We start from the raw sequence: 18,748 nt of genomic DNA, 5'->3' as shown, positions 1-18,748 counted from the left end.
ATCCCTGCAAGTCATCTCGAAACAATATTCTGAAAATCAGCCTTGTTGCTCTATTTACCGCCATCTCAATCTTCCTTTTGGCTGTTCCATCATGTGGGGAAGCTCTCAGGCAGCGAAGCGAGGTGGCAGAGCCAGGGTGACACGGAGGGATTGCCCACAGGGCCCCTGGTGCTCCCTTGTCCCTGCAGGGCAGAGCTGTGCAGGGAGCTCTGCCATGGAACCTGGTGGCAAAGGGCACACAGGGAAGGGAGAGGCTGCATCACAGACACAGAGCAGCCCAGAGAGAGGGAAAGCACCAGCAGGCAGAGCTGCCAGCAGCCCTGGGCCAGGAGACAGCAATGAAGCTCAGAAGGTGGCACGGCACATCCCTGCTGCCTTGCCGGACCAGGAGGAGAGAGTGGATGGGGCCTTTCCTCCCTAAAAATGTCAGGACTTGTCCAAAGCACAGGACTGCATAGAGCTAGCTTCATTTAATTAATTACAACTACAATGAAACACAGTTTACAGACCTGTTTTTAAGACTTACAGAGCTAGCTTCCTTTAAATAGTTATAACTATAATGAAACACACTTTACAGAGCTGTTTTTAAGAGTTGTAAAGCTGCAGTCAGTGCTGAAAACCCACTATGATTAATTTTGTTTTCCCTGCTCTGGGATGTCAAACCAGGCACACCGTATGCTAAAATTAAGAAGCAGCCCCTACCCTGTGCTCCATGTTGGGGTTTGAGCTTTCAAGCAAAGTGTGGTTCTTTGGAAAAACTGGAGGGAAGCATCAAAAATTATTGGTAATCTAGAAAACATGACCTGTCTAAAATGGCCGAGGCTCCAATTCCTCCTTTCTCAGACTTTCCTTGAAGAAACACCAACTCTTTAAGAGAAAAAAGGCTTCTGAACAAGTTACTCCCTGAAGAGACTCAAAATTCCATCACCAGAGGCTTTTACCAGTAAATGTGATTGTGTTCTACACACATTTCAAAATTGTCAGAGACAATTACACAGCCATTTGCCACTGCTCAGCTGACAAGTGGCAACAAACTGCACAGCTGGGACGTTCTGTAGCCCAGAAACACCCAGGAAAAACAGCTTTCTCTAGGAATCTGCGGTTTGGCAAAAATTTCTGCCTTTTAACCCAAAGTCAGCGGGACCCACATTTTAATTGAGGATGACAAAGTAACAACCACGTCAAAGCAGATTCTCTAGGAATCTGGGGTTTGGCAAAAATTTCTGCCTTTTAACCCCAAGTCAGCGGGACCCGTGTTTTAATTGAGGATGACAAAGTAACAACCACGTCAAATGATGAGGAAAGCGTGTGTGGAGCAGCATCCTGCCCCCGAGGAGCTGAATTCTGGAAGTGATCTCTTGGCCCCAGCAGCCCCTGTGACCCCCAATTACACAACGGTATCAACAGAGCAATCTCCTCCCGTTTCCATGGCAATGGCAGCAGCACCAGGCGGGATCAAGGTCAGCACACAGCCTGAGATGAGATGCCATGTTCTGTGCTTCATGGAGCTGGAACTGCAGCACCAGCCAGGATTGAGAAATCATGTTCTGTGCTTCATGGAGCTGTAGCTGCAGCACCAGCCAGGATTGAGAAATCATGTTCTGTGCTTCATGGAGCTGGAACTGCAGCACCAGCCAGGATTGAGAAATCATGTTCTGTGCTTCATGGAGCTGTAGCTGCAGCACCAGGCATGATTGAGAAATCATGTTCTGTGCTTCATGGAGCTGTAGCTGCAGCACCAGCAGGGATCAAGGTCAGCACACAGCCTGAGATGAGATGTCATGTTCCGTGCTTCATGGAGCTGTAGCTGCAGCACCAGCCAGGATTGAGAAATCATGTTCTGTGCTTCATGGAGCTGTAGCTGCAGCACCAGGCGTGATTGAGAAATCATGTTCTGTGCTTCATGTGAGCTGTAGCTGCAGCACCAGCCAGGATTGAGAAATCATGTTCTGTGCTTCATGTGAGCTGTAGCTGCAGCAGTGGCAGAGAAACCCTGCATCCCTGCCTGCTCTCCTGCCTCAGATGCACACCCAGGGAAGGGAACCAGGGCTGCGAGGGCTGCTGGGGCCCAGTGCATTTCTATGCCTCTTATTGTGTGCTTCAAGAGAGCACCTCAGGGTTTAACACAATTTCCGATGCTAGGAGAGCAGCTCTTCTTCATTGCAATTACCTGTATTTCCCATTTATTCTATTTTATTCTCAGATTGCTTTATTGGGAAAATACATAAGCCGCACTTAGCTAGGGGCTGTGTCAGACTGGGCAGTGATTTACAGGCTGCCAGAGCTCTGCACGAGGCACATGCTTAAATAACATTTGTATTCTGCAATGCCACAACTGTAATATTTGTTCTTATTATTCTGCATAGAGCTGACACAGAGTTCCAGGGTTATAAATTGGAGCCAAGGGTGCAAATGAAGCAGCTCAGGCAAACTCTTGAGGTTATTGCTGTTCACAGGGAATTGTCCCATTTGTGATGAACGAGCAGCAGTTAATTGTTGCTCTGGAACCAGGGACCAAGCTGTGACTCACAGCCCCGTCCTCCCACCAGCACTTTCATGGCTTCAAATCTGATATTAAAAGATGGAAAACTAAATCCAGTTAGGACGTTTAAAAAACAAATTAATGCCAACTTCAAAGCTATAGATTTTTAAAACCTGAAAGTTGCCATAATTGTAGAAGTGAAGGAGACAAGCTGTCCTTCAGAGAGCTTTGGCAGCAGGAGGGGACAGTGCGGTGACAGCCCCGTGTGCTGCTCTCAGATGTCCCAGTTCCATTCTGTTAGCAGCGCCCTTGCCCCGACTGCTCTGCCATGGTGTGCCATGGAGGGCTCACCAGGAGCGCTCCAGCCTCAGCCAAGGGCCAGCAGAGAGTTCTGTCCCATTAAACGCTGTGCAAACCCTGCTTGCCCCAAGGAGACGAGCGGTGAGCCCCCAGCTCTGCAGAGGACGGGTCACAGCTGCAGCCAGTACAGGCACTGTGGGCTGGGGTCAGGAACTGATCCACCACAGGTCAGCAAGAACAGCACATCTGGACAGATGGTAACAGCTGGAGGGGGGCTTGGTAGGGCCCCTTCACTCCCAGCACTGATTCTGTTCTGCTCACAGCAAGGTTTCATCACAGGGATTTAATGAGCAGGTTTTAATAAACCTCATTCTCTCCACATGTGAAAGCAAACATGACTAAGCACCTCCAATAAAAATTGGTTTATCTGTATACTCAGAAAACCCAGCACCTGTTAAAGATGAAGTTTTCCCTGCATATTTTGTACCCATCTGTTTTGTCCTGCTGCCCTTCCTACCACAGAGAGAAACAGGCACAAGCATCAGAGCTGTGTTCCTTTGGAGCCAGCACAACAAACCCTGCCTGAGGAGCAGTGACAGACACAAAGCTCTTCCCACAGAGGACAGTCTGGCTCTGAAAGACACAGCCAAGGAAAAATCCAGCTGTGGAAGGCTCCCCGTGTCACCCAGCTCAGACAGGGCTGTTGCTGCTCCTGGCAGCAGAATCAGCCCTGGCAGGCAGGGTCCCAGCACTTGTGAGAGCTGCTCAAAGGCTGCAGCTCTCCAGGTAACCAGACTGCTTTGCTGCTCCCTTCCCACTACGGGAAGCTTAAAGATATTTGATTTATTTCACCAGATTAAGCCTGTTTCTATTTGTCCCTGCTTGTCTCATTTTTGCAGAGCAGCCTCCCCTCTGCAGCTATGCTTTACATCCTTTTAATCTTTTAATACTCCTCCCAAAAAGTGCCTGAAATGCTGCTGAACAATGGCAGCGTGGCCTGGAGCCTTTCTGCAGCCTGTGACTCTCAGCATCTGCAGTGGAGAAAGCACTCCCATTACTGTCATTGTGGTCTCTGAAAGATTAGCACTCCCTCATTAATACCCTCATTGGCAACACTCAAACCCATGTTATTTTTAGTCTAAAACCCTGAGTCTAATAAGGAGACACCCAAACTGCATTTGTATTTGTCATATTCAATGAGCCAAAAATTTAATTAGGTTGAAGCCATTATCATTGGCAGTAGCACTTCAGCTCACTAGTTGTTACTGCTTAATACTTTCATTTTAATTATTTCCTTTGTTGCCAGTCAACTTTTCTCCTTCCAACAGGGTCTAGGAGGCGCATCCCTCATGCTGTTTGAAGCCATGTTCAATGAGCACGATTCCTCTCCCACAGTGAGAAACTGGGAAGAAAAGGAGCTGCTGAAAGCAGATTTGGCTTGTCACACTGCTCTGTCTAATGGATGGCTCTCCTTCAGCACATGGAAAAAGCTTTTTCCTTTTCATTAGAGCACACAAAAGCAGGTGCTGCCTGTCTCTGAGGGCTGCCTGCAAACATCTGCCACACAGACAGGCACAGAAAGGATTTCCTAGTGCTGTGGGTTTTGAATCCCTGAAGACTTTCAGGAGAGTTTACAGATTGCAGCTTGCTCCTCACCTTCCTTGTGGAAAGAGATGGAAAATAAAAAAGCAGAAACATTCTCCAATGGCATCCCAAGGAGGTGGAATTTAGTTATGGAGGAGACAGTGGGATTGCTGTGGCAGGAGAGCTCTCGTGAGAGCTCCCAGCAATGCTGTGATTGACCAGAACATTCTGTGGAAATCCACAGCTGGGAGTGATCCTTACAACGAGGAGTCCTTGGACACCAGGTGCCACCAAACAGGGATGGAATCACAAGAACAAAGTGCAGCAAACACTCAGGAGCTCTAAGAACAACAGCTGACGACAAAGCAGCAGAGTTATCAGTGCTGACTCCCAGATTTGTACCCCAGGCAGGAGGTGGAGGGGCTGGGGAGTGTTTATAAACAAAGGAAAACACTGAGGCAGAGTCCTGGGTTCATAAACAAAGGAAAACACCAGGCAGAGCCGTGGCACGGAATGGATCAGTGATTAAATAAATGCATGAACAATCTGCACACAGCCCATGCTGCAGGGGTGCAATCGATGGCCAGCTATTACTGCGAGAGCCCAGGTGTGTGCAGCACCTGAGCTGCTCGGGACAGCCCTCCTGGCCTGGGGGAATGCTTCTGTGCAGCTCTCAAACCAAGGAAGGACCAGGTCTGCACCAAAGCTACAGCTCTGTTCCAGTTTCCTGTGCAGGGGTTTGTGATCTATTAAAAATGCAGATGGAACTAGCACAGCAAGCTGACATGACTTACTCCCTGTGCTGAGATTTTCCTGCAGCCCTCTTTTGCTCCCATTCCCTACAGCTGCTGCCACTTTTTCCAATTTTCAGTCACTAATTTAACTAAAGAGAAAGCATATTTTTCTAATGGATAACTGTTTTACTATTTGACTGAGTTTGAGGGATGAAGAAAATAATGAATTAAGAGAAAGAATAGGGTGAATAGCAAAGAAATATTTCTGATTTTGCTGTAATTGCTTTCTCCATGGATGATTACGACAGCTATCACTTTTGGTTCACTGAGTAAAGCGTACAGTTTATAAAAAAGACAGAGATTTTTTCCAACTCATTGGACCATTTCAGAGTAAGCAGTGAGAATGCATTTAATAAGAGTTGGACTTGGCAGTTTATTCAAGAGAAGTTAATGGAAGTGTCTCTTCTGGACAGCAGCATGCAGAAGAGAGCTGGCTGGGGAATCACAGGGGGCTGGCTGGATGTGCTGTGTGTGTTCCAAACCAAAACCACTCCTGCCATGGAGACAGGCTGGGCCCTCCCTGCTCTGCTGCAGTTAATATCTGTCAGTGCCAAACAGATCCCTGGCAGCTCTTTGTGTTACACCCTAACCCTTGCAGCCAAGGGAACTCAGTCCAGCTATTGCCTGTGCTAAATGGGATCAGGCAAGAGCTGTCCCATGGGGAAGGAAACGTGCCCTTGTCCAACACTGCCACACTGGGGATCCCTCTCACTCTAACACAAAACTCACTTGCCATGCAAAAAGCAATGAGACTTTGAAAGGGCTGGGCAGTAAGCAAAAAAAATCTTATTTAGGCCCTTATACATCAATGAATGAGCTGAGTAAAGTCTTTGGATGCAGCAGAAGTAAGTCACAAAAAGAGTTCCAACGGTTCATAACTCAGAAATGTAATCATGTGCCTTTTCAAGCACATGAGCAATTCCATTAAACTAATCTGCTTTAATTGCATTAAGCTTAGAGAGGCCACTGCTTAAACTCAAACATATGATTAGTTATGTCCCTAAAAAAGGAATGGATAATTCAAACAAATGTGTATGTATGCATTTAAATATTTCAAGGTATTAGATTCAGCATTCTATAAACTAAAACAAATTAGCTTTTTGGCAGAAAATCTGTTCCCTGGATGCAAAACATTCTCATTAGGCCACAACTGAATTATTGCTCAAAATTATTTTGCTGAGAATCAATAGCTAATCCTCTGATAAAAGGTTCAAGTATAACCAATGACAACTAAAGGAAAATTTCATGTTCTATACGTGTTCAATATGCTTCAAAAACAACACAAAAACATGATCTTAAGTAGATTGAAGTAATAAAAGGAGATGATAATAATTCTTTGCTCAGCTCTTTCCAGTAAACCGGTCTTGCACAAATAAAGTTTCAGACACTAAAAAAGTAGCTATTTTCACACATAAGAAAATTACTACTGACCAAATACTTACTATTCAGACTGTCACAGGAGTCTATCATGCTTCAATTAGTGTCTCTGATCATAAAGTGTTTAATTGTATTCATTTTGCCTTAAATTGCTGGGTATTTTGCAGTTTATGTATCGTTAAAGCTTAGTCTTTTATGTTGCATGTTAAATTCCTTTTAGGGGCACTATTTTTGTTTACTTTAAACGAGCAAAGGAGCACAGCAGTGGCAGTGAGAGCAGAACAGGATGTTCAGCAGGATGGTCTCTGATGTCTCCTCTGCGACAGCCTGAAGAGGCCAACAAGCCAGGAGCTGCACTTTGTTCTGGGGGAAATGGGAATGGGGAAGATGAATAATATATTCACTTTAGGACACTAAAAGGAATTTTGCTCACAACTTTCTTTTATGTTTTGGCTTTTTAAACCTGAGGTTTGCCAGCTGCTGCCTTCCAAGCAGAGCACTGGCTCACCCTGGTGCACACTCTGCAGTCACGTTTGAGTCAGCATTTGAGAGGACCTGCTGCCATATGGAAAATCAGGAACAATTTCTCTAAATAATTACATCAGTTTATTGCTGCTTGTTGCCAAGAGAAACAAGCCTTGTTGGTAATATCCACTCGCATTGCCAAGTAACTTAATTTTTCAGAAAGTAAACATGCTCCAGCAGCAGCAGCGGTTCTCCAGCAATAAACACCCTTTCTAACCGATCCCATCACGACCCAGAATGTCTCTGTTGTCAGGATTTCCTGAGGTGATCTCTGCTCAGGTGTGGCTGAGCCACCACACCTGGATTGAGACGTGCAGAGATGGTGTCTGAGCCCAGCCTGGGCTTTGCTCTGCCCCTGGGGGGAAATCAGAGCTTCTGGGGCAGGTGAGAGGAGCACTGAACAGAGGACATCAGCTGTGGCAGGAGCCAGCACAAGGAGCAGGAGCCCAGGGCTGGTGTCAGCCTGGCTGAGCCCAGAGCCTGGGGGCACAGAGCCAGGGCAGCTCCTCTGCCAGCACCAGGGAGTTTATCCTTGTCAGTGTGATTGCAGTTTGCCTTTGGCAGCAGAGCCTGGCCAGAGGCCAGCCTGAGGAGGAGCCTGCTCTGTGACACCTGCAGGCTGGGATTTCTGCTTTGGGAACATCCACAGGTGTGGGGCCACTCAGCCAGGTGCTCACAGACCGGAGCCACCAGGGAGAGAGGTGGCACTGGCACCTTCTGGTGCTCCTGTCACAGCCCCTTTGGCCAGTGCTGCCAGGCCCCCCAGCTCATGGTCACTGCAGGGGTGACCCTGCTGGGAAGGTGTCTGACCTGCTGTCCAACCTGCTGTCCCTGCTGGGAAGGTGTCTGTCCTGCTGTCTGTCCTGCTGTCCCTGCTGGGAAGGTGTCTGTCCTGCTGTCTGTCCTGCTGTCCCTGCTGGGAAGGTGTCTGTCCTGCTGTCCAACCTGCTGTCCCTGCTGGGAAGGTGTCTGTCCTGCTGTCTGTCCTGCTGTCCCTGCTGGGAAGGTGTCTGTCCTGCTGTCCAACCTGCTGTCCCTGCTGGGAAGGTGTCTGTCCTGCTGTCTGTCCTGCTGTCCCTGCTGGGAAGGTGTCTGTCCTGCTGTCTGTCCTGCTGTCCCAGCAGCTCACGGTCTGTCCATACTGCCCGTGTACATCTCACCCCAGCTGGAAAGAACAGCACTGAAGTCCCTCTTCTTTTCTGCCCCAGGCTCACTGGGCTGAGCAGGTTCTCCCCCACAGCTCCTGGCCCTGCAGCTCCCGTTTGCTGCCTCTGGCAGTCTGAAAGCACAAGCCCAGCTCCGGAGGAGCCATTTCTCCTCACATCCCCCCAGGCTGCTGCGGATGGTGCCAAAGCGTTCCTGCCTCACCACACCCCACAGTGCCAGCTTCTCCAGCTGTGCCTTTGTGAGCAGGCCTGATAACCTGCTGCTGCCACAGCCCAGCCCTGCCCTCAGCGATGCCCATGGGGTGCAGCACCCAGGGGTGCCTGGCAGCCCCTTTATTCGGGGTACACAAAGCATTCTGCAGCCTTTGGGGACCCCTCCCTCAGCCTGCTCCGCTTGTTGATCCAAAACCTACCCTGCAGTCCTTCTCACAGGAGCTACAGACCTTTCTACTGTTCTGGTCCCCGTGTTTGTCACCGGTTTGTTGTGCTGTGCACGTCCTCCCCCTGGGTTAACAGCCTGTAATCAGCTCCCAGGGGCTGTAATGCTGGAGCCACAGGGATTGCACACCATGAGAACACTTCCCCTGCACCTGTCAGAGCAGAGCCCTGCTCTGCTTTGTTCTCTTATTTCTTGGAAAATACGCACAAGGATTTCATACTAGCATATCAACTCTGTGCTATAAAGGCTTTATCATTATCTTTTTTTCAACAGACCAGTTATTTTCCCCATGACATCCTCTGTACATAAAACTCTACTTCATCATGCCTCACTGCTATGTTAAATCAGGGTATAAACACTTCCCAGGATCTGATTTGAACATGTATTTATGCACTTCTCTTTTCAAACTTCTTTTGAGGACCCATTTCTTTAATGATATGAACAGAAGAACTATTCTCTAAGTTCTATTTACCATCTATTGTATTTTGTTGACTTAATTTATTTCTGGGAGGAAAGCTGTTCTGTAAGAGCATATTTCCATTTAATAACTTAATGGTTCAAGTTTTCAGATGTATCAACCCTCTGATAATATTTTTTCTCCACTTTTCTCCCTGTAACTTTTGTTAGGTCAAATCCTGAAACTGTAATGTGGAAAAGCCTTGGCACAAGGAGCATCTCTCAGCCAGGGTACCTGGAGGAGTCTCATTTTCAGTACAGAGTTACCCCATTCCAAATCTACAGCTGATAATATTTGGGATAAGAACATGTGCTCCTCATTAAAGGCATTACATCTTGTTCCTCAACCAATCATTCATAAATCAATTTACTTATGTGCACACACACAGTTTAAATAAAATAAAGTATGTTAGTGTGCAGGGTACAGTGTGTATTGAATCCACTCCTTGCAATACAGTGAAATATCCAAGTACATGGAGCAACCTCTGTAGCTCCTCTGGTACATTTGAGATGTGTCTTTGTCTTCATATTTCTAACAGCGCATAGAAATGGGCATTGACAGCATACAGTTATTTGCTTACTAAGTTTCTGTATTTCCTTCGTATTTCTGAAGGTCACAGGAGCTCAGCCAAACCTGAAACAGTCATTTTAATTCCCAGGCTTCTCATTTCACTACAGTGTAATTATCATATTGATTTTTGTGTAGACTTATTTACTGTTTTTCTTCTCCTGTTGGATAAGTGTGCAATAAGTAAACTAACTTCAATTAGGTAACTGTCACCAATATTTAAAACTTAATGACAATTTCAAAAGTACATAAGTAATCCAAGCATAAAAATTATTTTTTATGATACCATTTCAGAACAGTGGCACCAAATCCTTATCATACAATAACCTGTGCCTCAGAAACATTAAACACAAACCATCATCACATTTTTCTGCTACCTAAGTTCCATATTCTTTTATTTATATACAGTGTCATTTCTCTATTTGGACTAAAGCTTCTTTAGGAGATACAAAACGGAATATTCAACATCTTAATTTAGCCCTGATATATTAAATTATCTTCTTAGCTACACACATGTAATCTCTCTGTATATTTCAGAGATCAGAATTTGTCCTTGTAATTCAGAGCTATCTCTGTGTGTGCCTTACATTTCCCCTCCAGACTTGCTAGTGCTATTTCAAAGATGACTCACTCCCAGAGGCCACCACCCCAAGGGGCTCCAGGCACTATGAAATAAAGATCTGCTTGAATTCAGGCACACATTCAAATCCAGTGTAAGTCTGTGTGCTTTGCAATGTCAAGAGAGTCTTAAAGATAAGCATATGCCTAAATATCGTACTGAACTGGGGCTGGAAGCAAGGTCTGTCCTCGGAAGGAGCAGAAGAGTTGCAATAACCCAGTACAGATTGATGATGTGCTGTGAAATTCAGCTTTTGACCGCAGCAGGAAGAGGAAAGTCTCCATTTACAAAAGGGAAAACAATGAATCAGCAAATGCAATAGGCAGGGAAACACTTCAGCCCAGCTGAGCCACAGGTTCCACCCCGTGCAGCATTAACAAACACGAGCTAACCGGCTGCATTCAAGGGGAGCACACCTTTAACGGTGTTTGCTCTCTGAGGAGGGATGGTGCCAGTGCTCTGGGAGCAGCCCATGGTGTAACAGTGCTCCTGGGAGACTGGCGCTGTCATTTCAATGAGAAGAACTTACTTGAAGGCATTAGCATCCCCATGGACCTTGTAGTTGTCTGCGCTGATCCTGGAGATGACCCTTGTGACAGCGATGAGGATGCCGATGTTGACCTGAGGAGGAGGAGGAGGAAGGAGCCTTGGTCAGGAGTGGAGGGGCAGGCTGCCCTGGGGCGTGGTACCAGCCCAGCAGCAACCAGAACCTTCTGTGCTGGGTTTATTGGCCAAGGGAGGCTGCCAGGGCTGGGCTGTGTCACCGATTCCCACCCCACAGCTCCTCTCCTTCCTTCAGCAGCTCCCCTGTCTGAGCAGGATAACCCCTGGATGGGTGCATTGCCCACGGCCAAGGTGCTCGGGATCCCCACACACAAATCAATACCCTGACGGTAAATCGATACCCTGATGGTAAATCGATATCCTGACGGTAAATCAATATCCTGACGGTAAATCAATACCCTGACGGTAAATCGATATCCTGACGGTAAATCGATACCCTGACGGTAAATCAATACCCTGACTGTAAATCGATATCCTGAGTGTAAACCAGTACCCTGATTGTAAATCAATACTCTGTCAATCAATACCCTGAGTGTAAATCAGTAGCCTGACTGTAAATTTATACCCTGATTGTAAATCAATGCCCTGAGTGTAAATCAGTACCCTGACTTTAAATCAATAACCTGACTGTAAATCAATACCCTGCCTGTAAATCAATACTCTGTCAATCAGTACCCTGAGTGTAAATCGGTATCCTGATTGTAAATTGATACCCTGACTGTAAATCAATACCATGATTGTAAATCAGTACCCTGACTGTAAATCAATAAATACCCTGCCTGAAAATCAATACCCTGATTGTAAATCTATAAATACCCTGATTTTAAATCAGTACCCTGACTGTAAATCAATATCCTGATCGTAAATCAGTAAATACCCTGACTGCAAATCAGTCAATCTTGGGTACAAGACCATTTTAAAGGAGCAGTGAGAAAAATATGATAAATCTGAACTGTGCTCTTCAAAGGCTCCGCTCTTTTTGATGTCAGGTCCAGCAGAAACATCAATAAAATGAAAAGAATTCCCAAGAGAAAAGCAGGAAATCTTGAAAAGACTAACACTGAAAATGTTCAACAAAGGAAAGTTTGTGCTGGAGTCACAGGTGAAGGAAGAAGGAAATCTTTATCTCTTAAAGGAAATGTGGCAAAGATTGTCTTGCTGGGCAAAGACCTTGGGTTTAAAGAAAAAAAGGTAGACAATGTGAAGGTGAAAGACATATTTCCCCCTTCCTGTCCAAAGTTGCCCATCAGCTACAAAGCATCAAGAACAAGGGTAGAACAAAACTATGCTGAACTACAGAACAAAAAGAAAGAGAAGACTTCAAAGAAAGCGCTGTTCCTCAGTTAAAACTCGATAATCATCCTCTACTTTGACATAAATATTCCAACTCTGAGGACGAGAGGGTGAATTAAAGGTATTTAAATTTGATTATAATGATTTTCTTGGGGTTTTTTTCCAAATCTTCTGACTCCTTTTTTATTTTAGGTTTCTGAGGGCAGATCATCACATGCTGTGGAATCAGAGCATATCTGTAATAGTTTATTTCTGCCACAGCTCTTGAGTTTATCCAAGGGCCATCCTGTGGAACTGCCAGCTCCTCAAGTGTGCCTGTTGCTCAATCAGCTTTAAGAGATAAGAGGTGAAATTCACTGGTCTTGGGACCATTTTTCTTATTGCTACCAGATCATATTTTGTAAATAACCTCTGTAAATCCTTTGAGGTGGTAGCGAGCACATTTGAGAAAGCCATTTCTGTGCTGGGCTCAGAGCCTTGCCAATGCTAACTCCAACTGCAGCACCAGGAAAATCCAATTTACAGGGACAGAAACAGAGAGGCTCTGCCCCTGCAGCACAGGTCTGCTCCAGGCACAGAACTCCCTGAACTCTGCCCCATCCATGGAAACACCCAGGCAGCACATGGCTGATAACAAGCAAACCTTCTGCCACAAGTTTAATGTCTTCTGTGAAAAATTCAGGTGCTTTGTCAGGTTGGGTTTCCCCCTCGACTGAAGACACGTCCCAGACACTTGGGCTGAGCTCAGTTTGGTTTGCAAATTAACTGCAAGGGCTTTTTGTGAAGCTGCTTTATGAGGATGATGTAGAGCCTTGAGTGCTGTGTTTGGGGTGTGGGGGACAGTGATCTCAAGGCCTTAAGATGCAGGTAGAAGCCAAAAGACCTACATATAGAGGGAACTATTTCCTTCATCATATCCCTTGACGCAAACCCCAAAGAAGGAGCATATTTGGTGTGGGAATCTGTGTAGGGCTGGGAGGTTCTGTGAATTACTGCCTAGAAAAGAGTGTGAGAGTGTTCCTCCCCAGTCACAGTGCCTCCCCATCCCTCTGCTTTAGGCTCCGTGGTGTCTGGGGTGCCTGTGAGGCTGGGCAGGATAAATGTGGATGGGCTGTGTCTGCCTGGTCTCTGGGCACTGGGAGTTGAAAGGAGCAACCCCCTGTTTTCCTCACAGCATAATCCTCTTTCTTGGCAGAGACACTGCTGATTGAACTAGTCAAAAACTGCTTTTTGAGAAGTATTTTCAGACTTAAATGCTAGTTTATGCAGCTGGTGGTTAATTTGTTATTTAAAGAACACAGGCACACATGCACACACACCAGATAGTGTTTAGCCCTGTTATTTCCCTATAGGCACCAACACATTTTTCAGCTGGAATTTCCAATGCCCAGAGAGGTAATTTGTCAGCTCACTTGCTGCTATTTTGGGCAGAGCTGGGTTTAGACTATTTAACAAATTGCTCTACATGGATCAACCTTGTGAGCTCACTCTTTCTCTTTCTGAAAGTATTTGCATCCCTACAAGAACATAATTTGAGCTGCACAAATGTTATATACCATAAGTCAGAGCCAGCCAGTTAAACTCTCACTTTCTCTGCCAGGCAGCTGCACATGCAGACTGCAGGAGGCTGTGCTGGCTCAGGTGAGGATTTCACTACCTGTGTTTTGGCGACCACCATGCTTGGGCAGCAGCCTGGGGAGGTTTGGTGCCACTGACAGCATCTCACTTCTTCCTTTGGTGCTGAGCAATGGCCAGAAAGCAACGCTAATGTGAGCAGGGGACATTTGAATATTAGATTATTTTAACTGCTCTCCAATCATCTATACCTACGTACCTTGGAATGCAAACTGAGGTGCTGACCTGGCACAGGCTCTCTGCAAACACTCCTGACCCTTGGGGTGAGCACAGCTACAACTCCCTGCAATTTAACAGGTGAGCACCATTCAGCACCTGCTGTGGAGGTGTGAGCACCATTCATTCAGCACCTGCTGCGGAGTGTTTGTGTGCCAGCCCTGCAGCTGTGACCCTGCACCCCTGGGAAGGGGCAGCTCATCAGAGCTGGACCCAGCAAACTCACCTGGACAGCCCTGCCCTGCCTGAACCCAGCAAACTCACCTGACAGCCCTACCTGAGCCAAACAAACTCACCTGACAGCCCTGCCCTGCCTGAACCCAGCAAACTCACCTGACAGCCCTACCTGAGCCCAACAACCCCACCTGAGAGCCCTGCCCAGCCCTGCCCGTACCTACCAGAATGACAAACATGGCTGGTGCCACAAAAGCCCAGATTGCTCCGTCCTCCAGGGAGAGCCAGCAGCTGCAGGGAGAGCAGAGTTGTTCCAGAGGAAACACACACAGCATTTAATCAGTAATGTCATTAATTGAAAACAACCCCAACTTATAAAACAGACAAAAGAGAGTGCAAGAAGGTGATGAATTCTGAAAGCAAGAGAATGGTAGCCCGTCAGGACAAGGCTCCTTCTCCCCTGACACTGGGGACCCAAGGTGGGTCTCACCTGGGTTTGTCACACAGTCAGTGACCCCTCTCTGCCCCAGCCCACCCTCCCAGCAGTGCGAAGATGGGAAGAGAGGAAATGCTTTATTTGCAATTTGCTGCTCTGGTGTCCTCAGCTACAGGCTGTTTCAGGGCTGCAGCACTCTGAAATGTCTCACTGCAGTGGATTTCTCTCATTGCTTCCCCTGGCTGCTGGTGGGGAAGGGGCTGGCAAACATAACCAGGCCCTTCTTACAGCCCTGATTTCACTTTACCACCTGTGAAATTATTTTAGGATTAAATCATATGGTGTTTTTTCAGATAAATTTGCTCTTCTTTTCCTAAATCAGAAAGGAAATTAATTTTCAACGTTTTGGATATTATCCCTTCCAGATTTCAGGTGTGTAACTGCAGTTTTCTTTGGAAGATTGAATATCTTTAGTCAATGACTTCTCTCATCTTGGTGCAAGCTTTTCCCCCTGAGCAGGGAGCTCACTGAGGAGTGAAAAGCAGGGAAAGACCTCGGGAGCTTTCTGTGCATCATCTCTGCGAGAAGCAGACATGAGGCTTCTGTGTTTAACAACATCTCTACACAAGTCATCCTCTCTCTGCTGCTCCTCAGGGGGATGTGCAGCACCACAGCCCAGTTAACACATGTACAGGTTTCCAGCCCCATGGCACCTGCAGGAGGCGTTCCCATACTCACTTGCCACTTTCTCCATAGCTGTCCAGGGACGAGGAGGCAGAAATGACACAGATCACCAGTGGGCAGCCTGCAGCAGGGCAGGGAAAGGCAGATCCAGAGGCATTATTAGGAATAAAAGCACATCTTCCAGTGAGCCCTGCAGGGTCTGCTAAATTTTGTATGAACAGCTCAGAGCCATTTTCAAATTTAGTCTAACTTGACATCCTCCTGCAGCTGTTTAATCCAACATTAATTAACCGATGTCAGACAAAATGACTTTTTAATACAGAACTAGTTAAACTGTTAAACGGGATGAGTGCTAATTTCCCTGGGAACCACAGTCCTGTTCAAGCCTGGGCTTGGTTTATGGACGTTCTGCCTCCTGCTCTCCAAGCAGTGCTACACGTGAAGCAGCTTCAGCCTTATTTTAACCTCCTTTAACCACTGCCAGGTCCTGCTGTGCCACCTCATTCCAGGCCAGGAGCTGGAGAGGAGGCCAGAGATTTACTGCCAGCAGTTCTGAATGCAGTGAAAGCCATCCCTTCAAATATTAAATGATTGCCTGCTAATTCCTGTATGATTTAATAAAATGTGAAGGTTTGAGCTTTGATCATCTTACAGAATTTAATAAACAGGTCCCAGACAGAGTATTAGACATGATAGCTTAAAGTATCAATTTTCTTTTTTAATTCTTTTGGTTTTCTGCATGAGGGTTTTACAAAATTCTCTGACAGGCAATTTCTGCTTAATTTTACCACTATCATCCTCACAAATCATGTAAAGTTTTCCAGTACTGTCAGAAGCATCATTTTTGGAAGAAGTATTTTCATTCTTTAATAACTGCAGCTAGAAGCACATTTATAGATATTTATATGAAGATATATATTTATAAATATGGGGTATCCTTAGTAGTTAAGAAGCATTGTATTTTGAAAGCATCTGTGACTTCTTTACAAGGAAAAACCCCAAAGAATACAAAAAAACAGGCTGTAGAAACTCTGTGGCATATAATTCAAAACAATTTTAGGACATAAATTCTAAAAGGCTAAGTATGTCATTTATTGAGAAATATGATCATTTATTGAGAAAGATGAAGCATTAGACACAAAAGGAAGTGCATTTCCCTCCAATGATAAAAATATCTACTTTGCTTGGTGAGGATGAGTATATTCTCCCAATTTATATTGGGAAGTTCAGACTTCTGAGCTCTGATTGCAGTCAGAACAACTCTGCATTTTCTCATCCAACAGACCTGCTCTCAGTAAGGCAAACTGTGATCATAAGATGACAATTTCAAATGTGCTTCTGAACATAATCTCGTCCTATAGTGAGGAGACTTAAAGTAAGCAGCTACTAAATGCTTACCCCATCCAATTCCATAATAATATAAGTGCTTGCTTTCTTCTGACCCAAATACTTTGATCACCATGCTGTAAAGATGAAATCCTTCCACCAGCATCCAGGCAAATGCACTTAGGAAGAAAAAATGAAGGAGAATGGCCAATATCTTGCAAGGCAGCTAAATTGGGAGTAAAAATGAATACATTACTTCTTTGTGATACAGCCACATCAGTTTTCTTTTTTTTTAAACTTCTATAGACATTTACAGGCTAAATGCTAAATCACTGGAGTAAAACTGTCTTAGAAAGCAATATACAATTTCATTTTTCTATTGCATTTGAAATGTTGGGACTTGGTAGTGCAATGAAAATGGAGGCTTTCCTGCCCAGACTAGAGCAAGGACATTCTAATGCAAATCCAATGCGACTACCTGTGTTCAAAAGCAATAAATTTGGGGTTAATTTGTGTAAGTGAGGTCTGTATGTGGTCTAGTATTTCACAAAGTTCAGTGACATATTATTAAACCAGATTAGCTTATTGACAAAAGCTGTAAGAGCCTTTCCAGTTAGTTTTATCATAAGGCTATAAAATCCATTTTAATGCCTTTTGATTTCTACCAGAAGATTAGCCCACAAAAATCTAAATGCAACATAAAGCTGACGTCCAGGCTAGTTCTGTCAAATGGATATTTTCCAACTTTAGAGTAGCCAAACAATATGAATCACAAAGCAGCAGAAAAATGGCACGCAGTGAATTAGCAGGAGGTTGGTCTGTATAGAATTTTGTGTAATACCTGCTTGCAGATTTTACATAAAACCCATAGCAAAGTTGCTGCTCATTCTGGTGAGGTTTTTTGCCCTAATTATTGCTTAGCAGTTACTGTTATATGGCAAAATTGCCTTCTGTAAAAGCACTGGGGAGCTGAGCCTTCACACACTGAACCCAGGCATGTCTCTCTTGCTGCACCTGTGAAACACCCACTTTTAGCAGAACACCTGTAAGAAGGCAGATCTTGCTCCTGCTACTCCTAGAGGGGACAGCTGGAGGGTCTGTGCAAATAGAAAACGCAGCCCAGCCAGCAGCAAGGTCTGTCCTGCTATTGCTGATGAGAAGGTGAAGCAGGCTTTCAGAAAGGCCAGACAATATTTGTCATTTCTTTCCTGAGGACAGTCTTAAAACAGATAGGTAATTTTACAGCTATATCACAAACAAAAGCTGCTTGTTTCACCTCTCCTTTTGGATGTTTCCAGCAATTCCAGGCAGGAGTATTGAGTGAGAAAGAGATAAATACCCCAATCCAGAACTGCAGATAGTAGAGACATTAGATTTTCCTGGTTGTGCTGGAAAAAACCCAGGGCTGGCTGACACCTTATACTTCAATTTTTATTTTCTTGTGTCTCAACAATATAAAGACACAAAAAGACATCCTGATTTTGGGACGAATTGCCTTCCTGGAATATGTCATGATCAGTTAACTATTGAAGATAGGTGTCAATGACCAGATTTTTATAAATAAATGAATAAATTAGGTGTACTTGAAAGTTTAAAGTCCTGTTTGTGAAGATAGAGCTTTATGGTTAAAAATCATTATTATCCTACAAAAGAAAAAAAAATCCACTGTTATTCTACAAAAGAAAAATTGCTGCAGAATGAATTGTAAATCATTAAATAACGCATCTGAGAATAGCGGGGGATGCTGCGTGCCATATCTGCAATCAAAGCTGCACTATCCCCAAGCCAGAGAGGGGAAAGGATGGGCAGGCCCAGGGCGGGAGGCGATGCCAGCTCGGGCAGGGGGCACAGAGGGTCCTGCAGGGGACCCGAACAGCCCAGCCCCACACTGCAGCCCTGGCACAGGCACAGAGCACACACTGACACCTGCCAGGGCAAACGCTGCCTCCCTCTCTCTGTAAACCCGCTCGGCAGCCCAATTACAGTCCAATTAAGGGTATTTAGGCTGCTGTCAGAGCTAGTCAGGAGTGGGTAATGACAGGAGACCAATAAAGGATGAATCACAACCCCCCGGACTCCAAGAGGACAAAGCATAAAAATAAAAGCCCAG

General features: G+C 45.5%; 1 protein-coding gene across 1 annotated transcript in view; it reads right to left on the bottom strand.

Moving 5' to 3' along the window:
• Positions 1–18,748, bottom strand: part of ADGRD1 (adhesion G protein-coupled receptor D1) — a 110,245-nt gene that overhangs the window by 16,211 nt on the left and 75,286 nt on the right. The window contains exons 18-21 of the mRNA XM_058816685.1: positions 16,711–16,864; positions 15,367–15,433; positions 14,417–14,483; positions 10,840–10,931 (exon numbers count right to left, since the gene is read on the bottom strand). Of these exons, the coding sequence (XP_058672668.1) occupies positions 10,840–10,931; positions 14,417–14,483; positions 15,367–15,433; positions 16,711–16,864 (380 nt within the window). The remainder of the gene's footprint in view (positions 1–10,839; positions 10,932–14,416; positions 14,484–15,366; positions 15,434–16,710; positions 16,865–18,748) is intronic.

Source organism: Ammospiza caudacuta, chromosome 18 (genome assembly GCF_027887145.1).
Source record: "Ammospiza caudacuta isolate bAmmCau1 chromosome 18, bAmmCau1.pri, whole genome shotgun sequence".
Taxonomy (NCBI): domain Eukaryota; kingdom Metazoa; phylum Chordata; class Aves; order Passeriformes; family Passerellidae; genus Ammospiza; species Ammospiza caudacuta.
This window is presented reverse-complemented; position numbering and strand designations above follow the sequence as displayed.